We start from the raw sequence: 19,218 nt of genomic DNA on the forward strand, positions 1-19,218 counted from the left end.
ACATAAAGAAAACAGAGGTCCCAATATGGGGCCGTCGCCCACATAAGGGCTGCTGTGCCTCCAGAGGGTGGGAGCTGTGGCTGGCTCTTCTCCCCCCTTCCCCTCACCACAAGGGTTTTTAGATTGTTGCGTGCGCCAACGGGGGGAGGACGGGGGGCGACTCACACGGGGTATTTAAATCCTGCACTGATTTTTCTTTCTGTCTTCGCAGTGGGAAAAGTGGGCGCAGCGCGGGAAGTCTGGCTGATAGGTCATTCTTTCCTTTACTGGGCCCCGGGCATCGAGCACGCTGGGTTTGCAGCTGGGAATTCCACAAGAGAGCATGAAAATCCGATGGCCGGGTAAGAGAGAAATGTGCTGGAGAGATTTGGTGCCAACTACCACAAGTGCGCTAGCAGCCTACGGAAAAAAGTCCAACGTGATAATGATCCACCTATCACGTGGGAACGATATGGTGACAACCAAGTCTTTAGATTTAATCCTCTAGATACACGCGGACTGCGCCAGATTTAAAGCCCTCTGGAGTGACGCAGTCATTAATTGGTCAGAGATTATCCCTCGGCTGGTATGGGGGGGGGGCTTTCAGTTGGATGGGCATCGAGAAGGCAAGGCGTGAAGTGAACAAAGACATCCGTAAATTCATCCTCTCTTGTGGGGGGCGGACCGTGAAGCATGTGTAATTTGAGGACAGGGGACGTACTTGGCACAGGAGGGACGGGGTGCACTTGACAGGCGCGGGCATGGATATTTTATTAATAACATACTCAGACCTTTGCAAGCGGTCAGCAGTAAGGGTTTAGGGTGTGTGGGGTACCTTAATGAGTAGCCTTAATGGGGCCTCCGGGTGACAGAACTGTTAGACCAGTCATCGTAGGGACACCGTGAATACCCAAAATACCTATACGGATGGGACCCAGATAGCGGTCCCCCTGAAAAGATTGTGCGGGCTGGAGGCACCGATGCAGGTGGTCGGGCGCTGTACCCCTTTCACCAATTTTAGAAAGCTGGGCTCTATCCTATGCGGGTATGCCCAGATGGCCAAGGATAGGGGGGTCTAGGGTGAGTGGATTATGGGGCGGTCAGGAGATGTCTCCTACCAGACGGTAGATTAGGGTGGTTTGGAGAAGAGATCCCGCCGGAAGATACCGAGAATAGGGCGGACGGCAAATGACTAGCGACTGGCTGACAACTTATCTTCAAATATTGTTAAGGCAATAAAGCTGTGACTAATTTTTACTTCCACAAAACTGTGTTGTCTCAGTTTGTTAGGTGGGGTGTAAGTAAACCTTGCGGTAGGCACACTTAGCCTTTAAGGAGAAGGATCTCTTTGTCCCTAGACCAGCGGTGCGCAAACTGGCGGGCGCCGCGTGGTTTACAGAAGCGCCGTGTGGTTTACAGAAGCCCCGCGTGCTTCCCGAAGGCACTTAAATTAGGTGCAGGGGAAGCGGCGAAGGTCTCTGTAAACTGCACTTACTGTGGTTCAGCCGGCATCTGGAGACGCGTCACCATGGCGTCAAAATCTGCAGCGGGATCATGTGATATCGCATTGCTACGGCAACGTGACATCATGACACCCAGATGCCAGGAACCAAGGTAAGGAGGAGGAAGGGGTACGCGGAGAGGGAGGACAGCCGGCAGGGGGGTGCAGGGGAAAAAGATTGCGCTCCCCTGCCCTAGACTACCAACTTTGCTGTGTGTACAAGTGCTCTGTTTGTCCCAGAGAAACGCAATGGGAATCTCGTAAAACTGAAGCTGTTTAGAGAAAAGTCTGTAAGAAGCTGTTACATTAACAGATGCACACAGAATATACGTTCTGTGTGTTCCTCCTACTGCTTCATACAAACCTTACATGTTTGCAATCAAGTACAATAATTACTGTGGGGTTTGACTACAGTTGCTGCTTGGTGGATTGATTATTCAATTCTTCTGTAGTTTGGAACAGGGGTGCGCAAACTCTTTCGCCTGTGCCCCCTGCCTGCTCTCCCCCTTGCTTGCGCCCCCCCCCCATCTTACCTTGCCTCCGGCGTCCCCACTGCGGAGTCATTTGATGCCGTGTTGCCATGGCGATGCGTCGCCCGAAGCCGTGGGAAACTAGGTAAGAGGCCTTACAGAGGCCTCGCGAGTTCCCCGGCATTTAATTTAAAGGTTTTGGTGAAGAGCGTTGGGCTTCTCCAAGCGCTGTGCCCCCCCCCTCCAAAATGTTGCGCCCCCCAGTTTGCGCACCCCTGGTTTAGAAGACATTGACCTTTTTAACATAACCAAATACCAACTATGGATTTATGTCTGATACCTGACTTAAAAGATTAATGATTAGAAGTTTATTAATGAATTCCCTTTTTTTTTTTAAATATATATAACTGCAGTGCTCTAAAAGGAACAAGAGTGAATGACTATCAAAGTCTGACACCATTACTCTTATGCATGTTAATGTAATGATTTTATGACATATTCGTCAACTGCTCTTGTTCTCATGCACATGACATTGTTGGCTTTATATAGTATTTTGGAAGTGTTTTGCACGCATAATATTTCAGAGATAGTGTTTGTAGCTGAGATGTAATGGTCCCACGTCTCTTATTTAGAAAAGAATAACACCTGAAAAAGAAATGCATGCAGTAGCATCCTGAAAGCGTACAAACATTGCCTGGGGCACAGGCTATACTATAGTTATAAAAACACATATCCCAGTGACGCACAGACTTTACAGAGGATTCAAAGATATTGCGGGCACAAAATATAACAAATATTACAACATGACATGTTAGGCCCGGGCCATAGAGGGGTGGGGAGTTCCGAGCCGCGCTGACGCTGAGGCTCGCCTGCTGAAATCTGCGCGATTTCATGCCCATATAGGCGAGCCAGCATCCGCGATCGGAGGCGGGGGGAGACTGAGGGAGGCGGGGCAGTGACGTTGCTGGGCCAATCGCCCGCGACGCACCGACGTCAACGTCACAGCGCCAACGTCACGGCGCCGTGACGTTGACGCAGCTCCGCTCTCATTGGATGTTTTCAGCCGACAGCGCGCTGAAAAACAGCTTGGCGCTCGGCTGAAAACTCCAGCGCCTCCGCACGCCTGCGGACGCTCGCGCGAGCCCCCTCTCAAGGCATCCTCATTGAGGATGCAGAGGCTCAGCGCGGAGCGTCCGCACGGCTCAGCACGGCCTGTCCGTCTATGGACTCGGCCTTAGTGTCACAGGCTAAATATGTTTGTACAAACACCATGTACAGTACAGTTAACCTATTTGTTTGCTGGTAAAATACAAGTGCTGCCTGAATAGAACTGTGTTGAGAGCACAGATGGAAAGGGGCTATCTTTAAATCAGTTACATTTTTCTGAAATGACCTGCGGTTCTCCATCAGACTCATGATACATGTTTTTCAGGTATGTTACTATAACAATACAACAAAGTAATGAATGAATTGGGTAAGGTCTTCATTATAAAACATGGGACATGTACAACACTACATTAGAGCATTATCATAGATTATAAATACATTTAAATGCAGTATTTGTTTTTCTCAAACTCCTGACAAACGTAGTTGGGAATATTTACAATGGTGGAAATACCAGTGTCCATCGACATATGGCAGAACTGCCAAGGGATGGGACATAATGTCACGGTGCTTAAAGCAGAAAGTGAAAGTGTGACGGTAGGGGGTAACCAGGCTGCATAATAAAGGTTAAGCACTCTGGTTACCCCTGAAACCGTGGGGTCCCTGGTGGCTACATAAGAACTATAAGCCAGGGACCAGGGATAATTCATGCAGAAAATAAAGTGACGCCTGCTTTTTTCTGTTTCATGTTCCCTTGGCCCTAGAACTGTGAATTTTTTTGTGTGTCAGTTTTAGGGGGGATATTTGGGTAGAAATGCAATTATTGTGTTTGCAGAAACACATTGCTGCAATGTGTGTGGCCAGCGTGAGCGAGCGCCCGATCATGCACGGTGCTTAGCTGCTTGCAGAGCAGATTTGATTTGCGCGCTCGCTGGCGCGTCACGTGAGCGGCTCGCCCAATGAGGGCGAACCAGCTCCGTGACGTCATGGCCGTGCCTCCCGACCCGCCTCCCACATGCGCACCTAGCTGGCCACAAATCTTCCGGACGAGCAGAGCGTGTGATGTCACTGCGTACGAGCGCCAGTGCGCTCGCTCCCTGCCTGGACACAGCCTTACAAGTATGTCAAATTGACATGTATATTTTAATAATGAATTGTCAGTACATCACAAAAGAAAACCCTTTTTTCGCCAATTTCTTATTCAAAGTCCATCTGGCTCTTAATGTTTAGGTTCACTGGATAAGTTTAACATAGCATTTTAAAACAAAATATTAACAGTAACATCTGTTACTTTTACAATATTTGACATTGCTGGTAGTTTGTTCTGTTAAACAATTTACATCAGGATTAAAAATTTTCTTCTCAATTGTCTACACATCTATGTCAGTAATATGATGGTAAAAAAATAAGACAGAGAAAAAACTGTCCAGCCAGAGAAAACAGTCATGCAAAATACTACATTCTATATCTGCCAACGCATTATTAAGAGTACAGAGTACTCTCTGACGAAGCGCTGTTTACGGTGTGAAACGCGTAAGAGGAACGTTTTTTTACTTGTCTGCACCATGCTTTCGCATATTCATTAAAGAGTTTTTAATCAGACCTGCTGTAGCCCTGGATTAACCCCTTGTTTGTATGGCTGTGCTCCGCTTTTTCTTCCCTGCTGGGACCATCTACCTGCTCATACCACGTGACGCACGCCAACGGAGAAAGAACAGGTCACCATATGTGAGTAATCCACCATTTCTGGCTTATGCTTTGGTTGTTGCTGGGATATTATACATAGGGTTTACACCTGCACTTGAGACGCAGTCCTAATAGGAGGTGAATTAGTGGGACTATTCATTACCTCCCATCTATATCACTTTATACATGCTTCTCATTCTACAAGCGCATACCTGTGTATACCTGGTCTCACTGATATCTAAGTTACCTGTATTATGAACTTTCTTCTATCAAGTCATATATTGAATTGTGAATGTGATTAGTAACCTGATCCATTAGAGCACTGTATATCATGGAACTTTGTTCTATACATTTTGACTGTTGTGGAAGTAGGGCTGTCCTGTCCAAGACATTGGATCCAGAGGGATTTCCTGGACTCTCATGGGAGGGATTCCCACACAGCACCAAAACAGATAAGGACTGTTATATTTTCTTATTGGACTTTTGAGTTTGTAGTACATGTTTTGGGGTGGTAGCCAGCATAGCTAGCCACCCCGTTAGAAAGAGCTGTAGTGGTGTACTGTAGCTAGTCTCTTAAGAGGAGTAGGCGTTTATTTTATGATTTTTTTTGCCTTAAAAGGGACAGTTTGCCTATTATGTAGTTATTATTGTGAAGTAATAAAAACCCTGTTCAACAAACCCCAAGGTTTCCTGCCTTAATCTGGGACAAAGACCCCGCAACGTGACGAGGCATTACAATAGTTACATATTACATAGTAGATGAGGTTGAAAAAGGACATATGTCCATCAAGTGCTAAATTTAGATGACAGATACTTTATCGTATATTTGTACTTACAGTATATTGATCCTGAGGAAAGCAAACAAAACACCCCAGTGAAAATCATCTAATAATATCTCATAATGGGAAAAATACATTCCTTCCTAACTTCAAACATTGGCAATCAGATTTCTCCCTGAATCAACAACCTTCCCATGTTTACTTATTTGGTATATCCCTGTAAACCTTTCCTTTCTAAAATGATGTCCAACCTTTTTTTGAACAAATCTATTTGTATCTGCCATTACATTGACACTTAACATTCGGGATGCACATTGATACCCTGACAACCAAGACCTATGCCAAACTAGGGGTACTTTACAGGAACAAATCCTCCCTAAGTCTCCTGGTCAGAAAGCGTATTGCACAGCAGATGCTAATGCCAATTATTGACTATGGAGACATAGTATATGGCTCGGCTCCTCAAACCCACCTTAGCAAACTTGACACCCTCTACAATTCAATTTGTCGTTTTGTTCTCCAATGCAACTACAACACACATCACTGCGAAATGCTCAAAGAACTAGATTGGTCATCACTAGAGTCTAGGCGCAAAGTTCACCTTTCCTGTCTCACCCTCAAATACTTTCTGGGCAAGCTACCCAGCTACCTGAACAAGCTCCTCACCCCTACCACATGCAGTACCTATCACCTGAGATCAGACTCCAAAAGACTATTCATGGTCCCAAGACTCAACAAAGTATCCGGACGTTCCTCCTTCTCCTTCCGTGCACCCCAAAACTGGAACAACCTACCAGAGACTCTCATATCCACCACCAGCTTAAGTTCTTTCAAATCTAAGGCTGTCTCACACTTTAATCTGGTCTGTAACTGTTTCATACGCTCATAATATATATTTTCTTTAACTGTGCATGCAATGTCTTGTATATAAATGTATACCTTGTTCATTTATGTAACTGTATTTGTAACCATGTATTATTTGTTTTACTCTGTGCCCAGGACATACTTGAAAACGAGAGGTAACTCTCAATGTATTACTTCCTGGTAAAATATTTTATAAATAAATAAATAAATAAACAGTCTCCAGGGGTAATGGATTCCACATTTTAACTGCCCTTACTGTAAAGAACCCTTTCCTTTGTTGCTGGTGAAATCTCCTTTCCTCCAGCCCTACAACCCTGTGCCCTTTATACTGCCCTTAGGATGAATAGTTCTTTTGAATGCTCCTTGTATTGTCCCCAAATATTTGCATATAGTTATCATATCCCTCTTAGAAACCTCTTTTCTAAATTAAACACGTCTAATTTTGCTAGCCTCTCCTCATAAATCAGATTATCCATCCCCTTTATTAATTTGGTGGTTTTTCTCTGTACTTTCTCTAGCTCCACAATGTCTTTTCTAAGGTCTGGTGCCCAACATTGCACTCAAGGTGTGGTATTACTAATGCTTAAAGGTGCATAATTATGTTTACTTCCCTCACATCCATTGCCCATTTAACGCAAGATAAGATCTTGTTTGCCTTTGCAGCTACTGCATGACTTTGGGCACTATTGCTTAGCCTGTTGTCTACAAGCACTCCTAAATCCTTCTCCATCAAGGATCCCCCTAATTTATCCCCATGTAAGTTGTAGAGTCACCTGTTTATTCTTGTTTCCCAAATGTATAACCTTACATTTATCTGTATTAAACATCATCTAACATTTACCTGCCCATGTTGCCAGTCTCTCCAAGTCCTTCTGTAGAGAAATGACATCCTGCTCTGATTCTACTACCTTACACAATTTAGTGTCATCAGCAAAGATGGAGACTTTGCTCTCTATGCCAACCTCAAGGTCATTAGTAAACAAGAAATGTTGAGGCCTTCACTTTTATGCTAGCTGAAACCCTTTTTCTAAAGTTGTACTAGTGTTTTTCTTTTCTTTTTCATTCATGGGTTGGTGGCTTGAGGATACATTTCTATATAACACTGTCTGTGTAGGTCAGTAAACTTGTCTTTATCAAACAGTATGTCCAAGGAGGAAAATGATAGTGTTAACTTCTATGCTCTTAATGACATTGTGCAAAGTATAATATATACCCTTTTACACGATCAACAATGATAAGCATATATGTTTGAGGGTGGTAGAGAAAAGGTTACATAGAATGGAATAGTAGCACCAGAATAAAGAGACTCAAGATGCAATGGGGAAGATGAGGAAGCTGCCCATCCTGCTCCCCCTTTGGTTATGACCTTGGTTCTCCAAGTACTTACAGCTTCTAATTTTGTCTTGAAGTCCACCATTCTTTCATGCATTGTTTCCTCAGGTGGGCGACTCCACACCCTCACCACTCCCTGCGTAAAAAATGTTTTGTTTTTTAACCACTCATCCCTTAAAGTTTGCCTAGCCATCTTACTCTTCTGTGTTGGTATTGCTCCCAATAACATAATATCTTCCTGTTGGTGCATATTTATGAAACATCGTGCTAAGTTTGGGAAAATATTCATTTTTTCATGAAAGAGACCACAAAGGCATGGTCAAAAGCTTGCTTAAAAGATTACACCTGCAAGAAGGCAATGCCGAGGAAAGACAATGTCATCCAAAAATCCCCTTGCTAAATCAATCACCAAATACATTAACTCTTCAAATAAAATGAAATAATATTGATAATAAAGGCTTACTATGAAATTGATTACAAAACTTAATTGCAATGCATGAAAGGGAATGAATTCAAGGTGCAGACACCAAAGGAGTCAGGACTAGAATTATAGAAGACAATCTTCTTTTAGTGAACCCAATTAAAACGGGGTATAACCAGACTTCTGGTCTGAGGGTAGAGGTGAGGGACTGAGCAGGATGGTTAAGTGTGGATGGAATGTGACAGCGATGACCGAACATGAGACAGGAAATTGCAATATTCAGTTTATCTTTGGTGCTTGTCCAATGCAGCAGCATTACATTTAATTATGTTCATTGATTCTGAATATTGTAAGATATGTCTCACTCATACCGTCAGTTCCATGTCATCATCTTCTTTATCTTTAACTGTCTTCTCAGGTTCTTCCACCTCTTTCTCCTGCAGATCCATTTCATTCGCCTGAGACATGTATGGCATCTCATCTTTGTTTTTGAATTCCAAGCTAAGAATTGAAGGAGGAAGTAGAATTCCTAGAATTACCTAGAGCAATAATAACGACAAAAGCAAATTATGTAACTATAAAACGATAAACGGCCAGCATTGGTTATAAACCTAAGAACATTGCACACTTTAGCTTTAGCATATACAGAAAGGAAGCAACACAGGTTTAAATCAACAGCATGTCTTCAGCTCTCTTTTTTGTTATGATAACTTTACTGTGGAAGACACATTGGCTGGGAGTCATCAAAGTGTGATCCATGCTATCAGTGATACCTGCTATTAAAATCAATGTCAGATATTGCCGATTCAGTCGCGATAGCATGGATCGCGTTTTTATAACTCCTGGCCATTGAGACGCATTCCAAAATTAAGTATTTACATGTGAAAATGAACAGGAGATCGTAATCTGCCCCAAATCACACAGTCTATATTGTAAGTGGCACTAAATGAACTCCAAACCTTGCGTACTAAGGACCAAAACCTTTTCTGATGCTCTATTCTGTGACTTTCCAGATTGTACAGAAACACAATTCCACTGTTTAACTTTTATTAGATGCGGATCAAAATTATGTCATTTAACATTTTTTTTTGTAACGTAGATTTTTATTAAAGTTTTCAAACATAAATGTGAGGGCAAAGGGTACAAAAAAAGAATGGGGAGGGACGGGGTGGAACAATCATTTTGTATCACAATTCTTTACAAGCATCAACAATCACATTACATATCATACAATATATTATAGACAACACATTCCACACTCAGCACTCCCAAATCCTCTCTCCCTCCAGGGTCACCCCCCTATCCAGCATCCCAGGGGTCCCAGACCCTATCATACTTTCCAGTAGTATAATTCAGAAATGAGGTGAGTTTCTCCATTAATTGGACCTCATTAACTCTTCTAATAACCTCCCTTCTGGAGGGCGGGAGTGTTTTTTCCATGCTGCTGTTACAGCGCATCTAGCCGTCGTTAGAATATGCAGGATCAATTCCATGGATTTAGCCAGAATAATTAGGGTTGGATCTAGCGGGATCTCAATATCCGTCACATCTTTTATTAATTTCAGAACTACATGTCTGCATTACTGGATGATACCACCAGATATGTGTCAGATCTCCTAACTATCCATATCCCCTCCAACATCTGTCTGATGTCCCCGGGAACATCTGCTTTAATCTTTTGGGGGTGTAGTACCAACGTAATAATATTTTATATCTATTCTCTTTTGTTACCGTACAGATAGAGGATTTACCCGCATTATCCCAGATATCTTCCCAGTCCTCCCTCGTTATTTCAGTCTGAAAGTCTAGAGCCCTATTGGTCCATATATTTATGGATCGGAGTATCCTGTTTTGGGATTAAACCCTGGTACAGAGATGATATCAAACCCCTTTGATACTTTTCTGTTTTACATAGGTCTTCAAATCGGATGTAGTTAGGAAATTCTGCCTCATAAAATCCCTGTCACATAAAATGCCGAACCTGCATATACCTAAACAGCTCACTTTGGGGGAGCCCATACTTTCTCATCAACTCCTGAAGCGACATTAGTTTGTCTTTTTCTATGAAATCTCCCGCCTCCAAAATCCCTCTTTGTTTCCAGATTTCAAAACACTGGCCCCGAAAACCCGGAAGAAACCCCGGGTTACCAAACAGCTGTGCGAGCCTAGATGGAGTCGACATAACCCTATATTTCTTTTTGGACATCTGCCAGAGTTTCAAAGTAAACCCGATAACTGCCGGCTCTTACTGTCTCCCAAACCCAGTCCCAGCACCCGACCATAATAAAGAGGGCAGCCCAATCGGGTCCTTAAGCAAGCTTTCTAAATCCACCCAGGCATAGATTCCTCTCGGGGAGTGCCAGTACACCATTTTTTTCATATGAGAGGCAATATGGTATTTAAAAATATTTGGGACTGCCAAACCACCTCCTTCTTTAGCCTCCAACATAATTGACCTGGCTAGTCTCTGTTGTTTATGCTTCGAAATAAATTGCATAATTCGATTCTGGATATATTTTATAATTGTATGTGTGACCGAAATTGGTAATATCTGAAAATAATACAAAAGTCTAGGGAGAATATTCATCTTAACCGCAGTAATGCGCCCTATCCAGGATATACAATGAGAATTCCAGACTTGCAAATCTTTTTTTATCTTTGGAAAAAAAAGTCAGAATAATTATATTTATATAATAAATTGTAGTCTCTATTAAGATATATCCCCCAATATTTCAGGTGGTTCTTTTTCCATTTATAATCAAAGTGCAGTTTAAGGCCCTCGACCTTCTCTTTGGTTAACGTTAAATTTAAAGCTTCCGACTTACAGTACCCATATTCACTTTATACCCAGACAGTTTACCAAACCTCTGAAGAGAAGATTGCAAATTCGGGAAAGATGTCAATGGGATAGATATAGTAAGAATAATATCATCTGCAAATAATGGCATTTTATAATACTCATCTTTTATTTTGATCCCTTGTATATTTGGGGAGGCTCTTATAGTAGCCGTGAGAGGCTCAATTGTTAAGGCAAAAAGAATAGGAGAGAGGGGGCACCCCTGCCTCATCCCATTCTTAATTGTTATCAGATTCCCCTCCTTCCTGGGATCTTCAAAGTGGCTGTCAGTGACTGATAGAGGGCACGTACCCCTTGTAAAAAAAAAACCTGGAGAATCCAAATGCCTCTAGCATTTTATCCCCCCAAAAAACACCTTATCCTATCAAACGCCTTCTTCGCATCCAGGCTCAGTAACACAGCTTTCAATTTAGACTTATGTATCTGGTCAGTAACATTAATAATTTTCCTTTTATTATCCGACGCCTGGCGTTCGCTCATAAATCCCACCTGATCATAATGAATTAATCTAGGAAGTATTGGATTCAACCTGTTAGCCAGGATTTTACTATAAATGTTCAAATCCGTATTAAGAAGTAAGATTGGCCTGTAGATGCCACAACATAAAGGATTCTTTTCCCTTTTTAGGGATCACCACTATATTGGCCTTCGTCATCTGTGGGGGGATTTGTTTTCCGCTGAGAAAAGAATTAAATAAATCCAACAGACAAGGCCTTAGAATTCCTATAACATTTTTATAATACAAATTATAATACAAATTTGAAAAACCGTCTGGACCAGGTGTCTGAGAGGGCGTCAATGAGCTGACGGAGTTATTTTAGCATTTAAAATGTTATGATCCTCCTCTGTCAATTTTGGGGATTGCAATCTCGCAGATAATCCTGGATGTGGGCCAAGCCCAGGATTTTAGCATTCGGGTTTGAGTTATCTAGATTGTAGAGATCCGCATAAAATTTAGCAAATTCCTCTGCAATCTTTGAGAGATTGTATGTGACTCCTCCTCCCTTTATTCTAATAGCAGGAACCGAAGCCCTCACCCTGATCCCTCTAAGTTTATTTGCCAATCAGCGGTCCGCTTTATCTCCCTTATCATAGCACGTGTGCTTGGTCCATTTAAGAGCCCTCTCTACATCCTCCAGTTACAATCTCTTAAACTCCTCCCTTGCCTGACTCAATATTTTATAGATTTTCCTCGATGGTTTTTTTATGTATGTATGTCTTTATTTGTATAGCGCCATAAAATGTACATAGCGCTTCACAGTAGTAATACATGTCATATAAATAACAAATATAAATAACAGATCATGGGAATAAGTGCTTCAGACATACTGTAAAAGTAACATTAAGGAAGGAGTCCCTGCTCCGAGGAGCTTACAATCTAATTGGTAGGTAGGGAGAACGTACAGAGACAGTAGGAGGGAATACTAGTAAGTGCGTCTGCAGGGGGGCAAGCTTTGTGTCATGTGTCCATGATTATCCAGTGCTACTCATATGCTTCTTTAAGCAGATGTGTCTTAAGGTGGGTCTTAAAGGTGGATAGCGAGGGGGCTAGTCGGGTATTGAGGGAAAGGCATTCCAGAGGTGTGGGGCAGAAAGTGAGAAAGGTTTAAGGCGGGAGAGAGCTTTAGATACAAAGGGGGTAGTAAGAAGACTTCCTTGAGAAGAACGCAAGAGTCTTTAGAGATTTAGGAAAGAGTAGAGTGATTCTGGCAGCAGTATTTAGGATAGATTGTAGGGGAGACAGGTGAGAGGTAGGAAGGCCGGACAGCAGGATGTTGCAGTAATCGAGACATGAGAGAATGAGGGCCTGAGTCAGAGTTTTAGCAGTTGAGTAACAGAGGAAAGGGCGTATCTTTGTGATATTGCGGAGGAAAAAGCGACAAGTTTTAGAAACGTTTTGAATATGAGAGGAGAATGAGAGAGAGGAATTAAGTGTGACCCCTAGGCAGCGTGCTTGGGCTACTGGGTGAATGATCGTATTTCCAATAGCAATGTGGAAGGATGTAGTAGGGCCAGGTTTGGGAGGTAGTATAAGGAGCTCTGTTTTTGCCATGTTAAGTTTCAGTCGGCGGATGGCCATCCAGGATGATATTCCAGAGAGGCATTCAGAAACTTTGGTCTGTATAGCAGGTGTAAGGTCAGGGGTTGAAAGGTAAATTTTTGTGTCGTCAGCATAGAGGTGATATTTAAACCCAAAAGATGTGATTAGGTCACCTAGAGAGTGTGTAGAGAGAAAAGAGAAGGGGTCCCAGGACAGAGCCCTGGGGTACCCCCACAGAGAGATCAATAGAGGAGGAGGAGGTGTTAGCAAAAGAGACACTGAAGGTACGATGGGAAAGGTAAGAGGAGATCCAGGATAAAGCTTTGTTCCGAATACCAAGAGTATGGAGAATGTGAAGGAGAAGAGGGTGGTCCACGGTGTCGAATGCTGCAGAGAGGTCGAGTAATATGAGCAGAGTGTAATGACCTCTGTCTTTGGCAGCGTGGAGGTCGTCAGTTATTTTAGTGAGGGCTGTTTCAGTAGAGTGAGCAGTGCGGAAGCCAGATTGTAGAGGGTCTAGTACAGAATAGGTGTTGAGAAAGTGTAGCAATCGAGAGAATACAAGACGTTCAAGGAGTTTGGAGGCAAAAGGCAGACGGGTCGATAGTTAGAAGGACAGGTAGGGTCAAGCTTGCTGTTTTTGAGTAATGGTATAACGGTTGCATGCTTGAAGGATGAAGGAAAGGTACCAGAGTAGAGGGAAGAGTTAAAGATCTGTGTGAGCATAGGGATTATAGAAGGAGCAAGAGGTTTTAGGAGATGGGAGGGAATGGGATCAAGAGGGCAAGTGGTAGAGGGAGAAGAGGAGATCAGCAGTGATACATCCTCCTCCGAGATAGCAGAAAAAGAGTCAAGAAAGACAGGAGGAGAGTTGGGAAGCATTGTGGGATGGGAGGAGGCAACAGATGGGATGTTCTGCCGTATGGACTCCACCTTTTTCTTAAAAAAGTCAGCAAAGTCGTGAGGTGAGATGGAGGAAGAAGAGGAGGCAGCTGAGGGTGGTCTGAGTAGAGAGTCAAAGACAGAAAAGAGACGGCGTGGGTTAGACTTGTGTGTGTTGATTAGTGATGAAAAGTAGGTTTGTTTAGCCTGAAAGAGGGCAGAGTTGAAACAGGATTGCATAAATTTGTAGTGAATGAAGTCTGCGAGCGTATGAGATTTCCTCCAGAGGCGTTCAGAGGAACGAGTGGAGGAACGCAGCATGCGTGTGTGGGAGTTTAGCCAGGGTCTGGGGTTAGAAGGGCGAGGACGGCAGAGAGAAAGTGGGGCATGAAGATCAAGAGAGGAAGATAAGGCAGAGTTGTAGTTCCTGACCAGGTTGTCAGGGTCTGAAGCAGAACTGAGAGAGGAGAGGGAGGAGCGTAAAGTGGAATCAAGAGCTGGTAGGTTAATAGAGCGCAGTTTCTGCAAAAACGAGGGCGAGATGGAGATGGAGATGGAGAGAAGCGAGAGAGAGAAAATGAGATGAGGTGATGGTCGGAGAGAGGAAAAGGGGAAATGGAGAAGTCGGAGAGAGAGAAGTTTTTAGTGAAAACCAGGTCTAAGTAGTGGCCATCCTTGTGGGTGCTGGTTGCAGTCCACTGTTGAAGGCCAAAAGAAGAGGTTAGAGAAAGAAAGCGGGAAGCCCAAGGGAGAGAGGGGTCATCAATGTGGCAGTTGAAGTCCCCAAGGAGAAGAACAGGGGAGTCTGAGGAGAGAAAGAAAGAGAGCCAGGATTCAAAGTGAGAGAGAAAGGCAGAAGGGGGATGAGTAGAGGAGGGTGGGCGATAGATGACCGCCCCATGGACCGGGAGAGGAGAGAAGATCTGGACTGTGTGAGCCTCGAAGGAGGGAAAAGCAAGAGAGGGGGGAATAGAAACTGTTCTGTAACGGCAGAGAGAGGAGAGCAGGAGCCCCACGCCTCCACCCCTGCCACCAGGGCGTGGAGTGTGGGAGAAGGAAAGGCCACCATAGGAGAGGGCAGCTTCCAGAGCAGAGTCAGACTGAGTGAGCCAGGTCTCAGTTATAGAAAAGAGAAGCAGGGAGTGAGAGAGAAAGAAGTCATGCACAGAGAGGAACTTGTTAGAGAGGGAGCGAGCATTCCAAAGGGCACAGGAGAAAGGGAGAGAGGAGGGAGGGTGGCAGGGGATGGGTATGAGGTTAGAGGGGTTGACACCAGAAGGAGTAGAAGTTGCATGTGGAAGGCGAGGACTCAATATTTTATAGATTTTCCTCGATGGGTTTTTTATGTGAACTTTCCAACGCTACAACTTTTTCCGTAAAATATTTTTGTTTTTCCATTTTTATTCTCATTCTATAGGAAGCTAATGAGATAAGCTGTCTCCTATTCATTGCCTTATGTGCCTCCTATAATATCGCTGTCGATTCTACCGACCCATTATTAAGCTGAAAATAATTTTTAAGTGAGTCTCCAATTTGTGTGCTAATCTCTGGGTAATTTAGCAGTGAGTCATTCATTCTCCACTGGAATGATTAAATCTTGGCAAATTGGGGGTCAAACAAGATCGCCACAGGAGCGTGGTCCGACCACGTAATAGAACCTATAACATGGTGAACCAATACTTCCAGAATATTTGGGATTACAAACGTAATATCAATTCTAGAGAAGGAGTCATGTGGAATAGAGTAAAAAGTGTAATCTCTCTGCGCTTTATGTGAGTGATGCGAGGCGTCGAAAAGGCCAAACTCTTTAATTAGCAATCTAAATTTCTTTGATACACTATAAGTCATTGCAGAGTGTGATTGCCCTGGATTAGTGGATTTTTCCATATCTGGGTCTGGGTCCATATTATAATTGCCTCCTAAAATCATTAACTGTTCTTGGCTGTCTCCCAAAGAGTCCAATGTTTCCCTTAAAAAATCAATTTATCCCTCATTAGGCGCATATACATTCGCTAGTGTGATACATTAGCCTGAAAGTAGGCTGTGGAACACAAGGGACCTCCCTTCTTGGTCTCTCAAACTTCAATGTCTGAACGGGATACCATGCTTTATCAAAATCGCTACACCTCTTCTTTTGCTTGTAAAAGACGAATAGAGTGCTATAGGGTACATCCCGCTAAAAGTGTTTGGGGGATCCTGAGTGTCAAAATGCATCTCTTGCAAAAAAAATATCTGCTTTCAGGTTCCTAAATTCTTTTAGGGCCAATCTACATTTAACATTACTGTTCAGACCCATAACATTCAAAGATACTACCTTCAATGGTGTCTGACTAGTCATTTCCAGTGAATACAAAAAGGATGGGGGAGCACAATAGTTGGAAACAGGCAGTGTTGTAGAACTGGTAATCGCTTTTTAAAATAAAGTAGTTATATCCTGAGTGAGTGTGGTAGCTCAGGTGTCTAATGTCTAATTTGAAGGATAGACACACATGGGTTCGTATGTATTGGTGAAAGAATAGAATAAAAGTAAATACAACTTACACGGCCTTGTGTAAGCCCAATCGCATCAAGGTTTCTTTTGGATACAATACATACATACGAACCCATGTGTGTCTATCCTTCAAATTAGACATTAGACACCTGAGCTACCACACTCACTCAGGATATAACTACTTTATTTTAAAAAGCGATTACCAGTTCTACAACACTGCCTGTTTCCAACTATTGTGCTCCCCCATCCTTTTTGTATTCACTGCCTACAAGGGTCCTGGATAGATCCTGCTGGGGTTCCGAGTCACAAGAGGATACCACTTGAAAACTACTTACAGGCAGTATTACACCACAACTTTTTTTTATACCTCCGCACATCAAATAAGCCATACAGAGATAGCGCCCGGGTACCTCCACAAACTAGTCATTTCCAGTGTCGTATCACTTTCTCTCTTGTGAAAGTTATGCTTCAAAAATCCCGATGGTTGTGAAAAACAGGAAGGGGAACAGGACAAAAAACAAGGGGGGGGGGGGAATTTTCCCAAATCGGGAACTTGGAGAAAAAAAAAATTAAAAATTAAATTGAAAATGAAAAATGTCAGTCATTAATTATTTTTCTGGGCTCACAAAAAGTTATTTCCCCTGCTCCAGGCAGCTCATAGTCTCTTCTACACCTAGAAAGGTCTTCTCTGCAGAGTTGATCCCATCACCCAGGGAGTGGGCAAATAATATCGGTGACCGGACCTATAAATCAAGGAAAAGGAGACAGAGGGAGACAAAGCAAAAACAAGCAAAAGCTCCAACTTTGGCTTCTTGGGAAATCCTGGGCCATGACCAGCAAAAAGACTCTCATGAGACATCTCAGGTGCTTGGCCGGTCTTAATTATTCGCTACTCGTTCAATCGATCCCTTCGATGGCCTCCTTTCCTGTTTTTTTGTCTTGGGACTGACTTTGTTGATCCAATCTGCTCTTGGGCTCCAGACCCAATGCCGAAAGAAAAGCTGATGACTCCTCCGGGTAATGAAGTGAAGCCTGCCGCCCTCCTTGATTAGCGATAAGGTGGAACAGAAAGACCCACCGATAGCGAATTCCCTTTTCCTGGAGTATCGCTGTTACCGGTCGTAATCTTCTTCGCCTGTCTATGGTCATCCTAGACAAGTCCTGGAAGATCTGGATGGGAGAATTTTCAAAGTCGATTGAACCCCTATTTCTGCTCCCCTTTATTATCTTGTCTTTAGTCGCGAATTGATGAAGCCTCAGCACCACATCCCTGCTTCTTTTAGAGTCATAAAATCTCGGACCCAGCGCTCAGTGAGCCCTGTCTATCAACAGTTCTCTGTCTTCTAGTTGGGGGTCAATTAAGAGAAACAGCCTTTTAAGATAAGGCTGCAGTGTCTCCACAGATACTGACTCTGGGATGTGGTGGATTGCACATTTTGCCTTCGCTCCCTGTTCTCAAGGTCATCCAAACTGTCTCTCATTCCTCTTACCTCTTCGTTGAGCCTCAGGACATAGTCATCTGTGTTCACTTGATTCTGTAGGGAGGCGTCCATTTTACGTTCCAGATCCGTGGTTCTTTTAGCCAGGGTAGAAATTTCAGACTTAAACTACTGCACTGCTTTATCCAAGGCAGACTGAAACATGGACTGCATATCCTGTAACATCTCCTTTAAATCCTGTTTTGTGATAGCTATATCCCTCTCCTCTTCACCCTGCTCTTTCTCAGGGCTTAGTGATGTCGCACTCCCATCCACCATCCTCGGCGCAATCATGTTTTTTTCATCTCGCTGTCATGGGCCCGAAACAGATCTGAAGCGTTCACCTTCCTGTCCTTCCTGAAGTTCATGTTGGTTGGTTCCCCCGTCCTCAACCACTATTTTGACCATGCTACGAGGTGCTGATCGGAAGCTCTAACTGAAAGCTAGCAGTGGCATGGATGGAGCTCTTCAGCAGATGTTCATGCGCTGTGACGTCACGTGCGCGCCCCCCATTTAATATTATTTATCATCTTTACCAATCCACATATAGTAACAAAACTATACAAGTTGCACAACAATTCCTTTGAATAGAAAGATATTTATGGAAAATAATAATAAAAATAAACAACGATCAAGCATATAAAAGACAGAAATAGATCCAGGATGTACTGTAGCTCTATCTTCATTTTACTTTACAGACAAATCACTATTCTATCGGATTCCTGTAGACACAATATTCTTCCAATCCATAAGCCCATGTGAGTGCTGGTCGGATATATTTATAGGATATTGTATGATTGTTCCATTACAGTGTCACACCACAGTTTTGTTCTTTTTTTCTCTTTTTGGTTCTCATATTCTCCCACTTGGTCTACACGCCAGAGGACATCTCTACCAGAGGACATCTCTATCTTTTGCCACAATTCACCATGAGGGACCTGGAAATTCCTACTTTTTGACTACGGCAGCGGGACTACGTGTATAAAAAATTCACAAGAAATGGGACTCTTGACAGACATTATATTGTATTGTATGTCTTTATTCATATAAATAACAAATAATATAAATAACAGGTCATGAGAATAAGTGCTTCAGACATAGAAGTAACATTAAGGAAGAGGAGTCCCTGCTCCGAGGAGCTTACAATCTAATTGGTAGGTAGGGAGAACATACAGAGACAGTAGGAGGGAATTCTGGTAAGTGCGTCTGACATCATCCTTATGTAAGCTCTTTTCTAAACACAAGACACTTATACAAGGACTTGTTCACTTAATATAGCGTTCCTACCTACACTTGTATTGTAATATAGGAATTGTGTCTTTTCTTCTTCATC

General features: G+C 43.1%; 1 protein-coding gene across 2 annotated transcripts in view; it reads right to left on the reverse strand.

Annotated features, from left to right (window-relative positions):
• Positions 1–19,218, reverse strand: part of TRPM3 (transient receptor potential cation channel subfamily M member 3) — a 514,687-nt gene that overhangs the window by 75,008 nt on the left and 420,461 nt on the right. Inside the window, exons 17-18 of one of the 2 annotated variants that reach the window (XM_075597955.1) lie at positions 8,508–8,675; positions 7,771–7,851 (exon numbers count right to left, since the gene is read on the reverse strand). In XM_075597955.1, coding sequence (XP_075454070.1) covers positions 7,771–7,851; positions 8,508–8,675 — 249 coding nt within the window. The remainder of the gene's footprint in view (positions 1–7,770; positions 7,852–8,507; positions 8,676–19,218) is intronic. The other variant, XM_075597963.1, reaches the window with a different exon arrangement.

Source organism: Ascaphus truei, chromosome 1, assembly GCF_040206685.1.
Source record: "Ascaphus truei isolate aAscTru1 chromosome 1, aAscTru1.hap1, whole genome shotgun sequence".
In the NCBI taxonomy this organism is placed as follows: domain Eukaryota; kingdom Metazoa; phylum Chordata; class Amphibia; order Anura; family Ascaphidae; genus Ascaphus; species Ascaphus truei.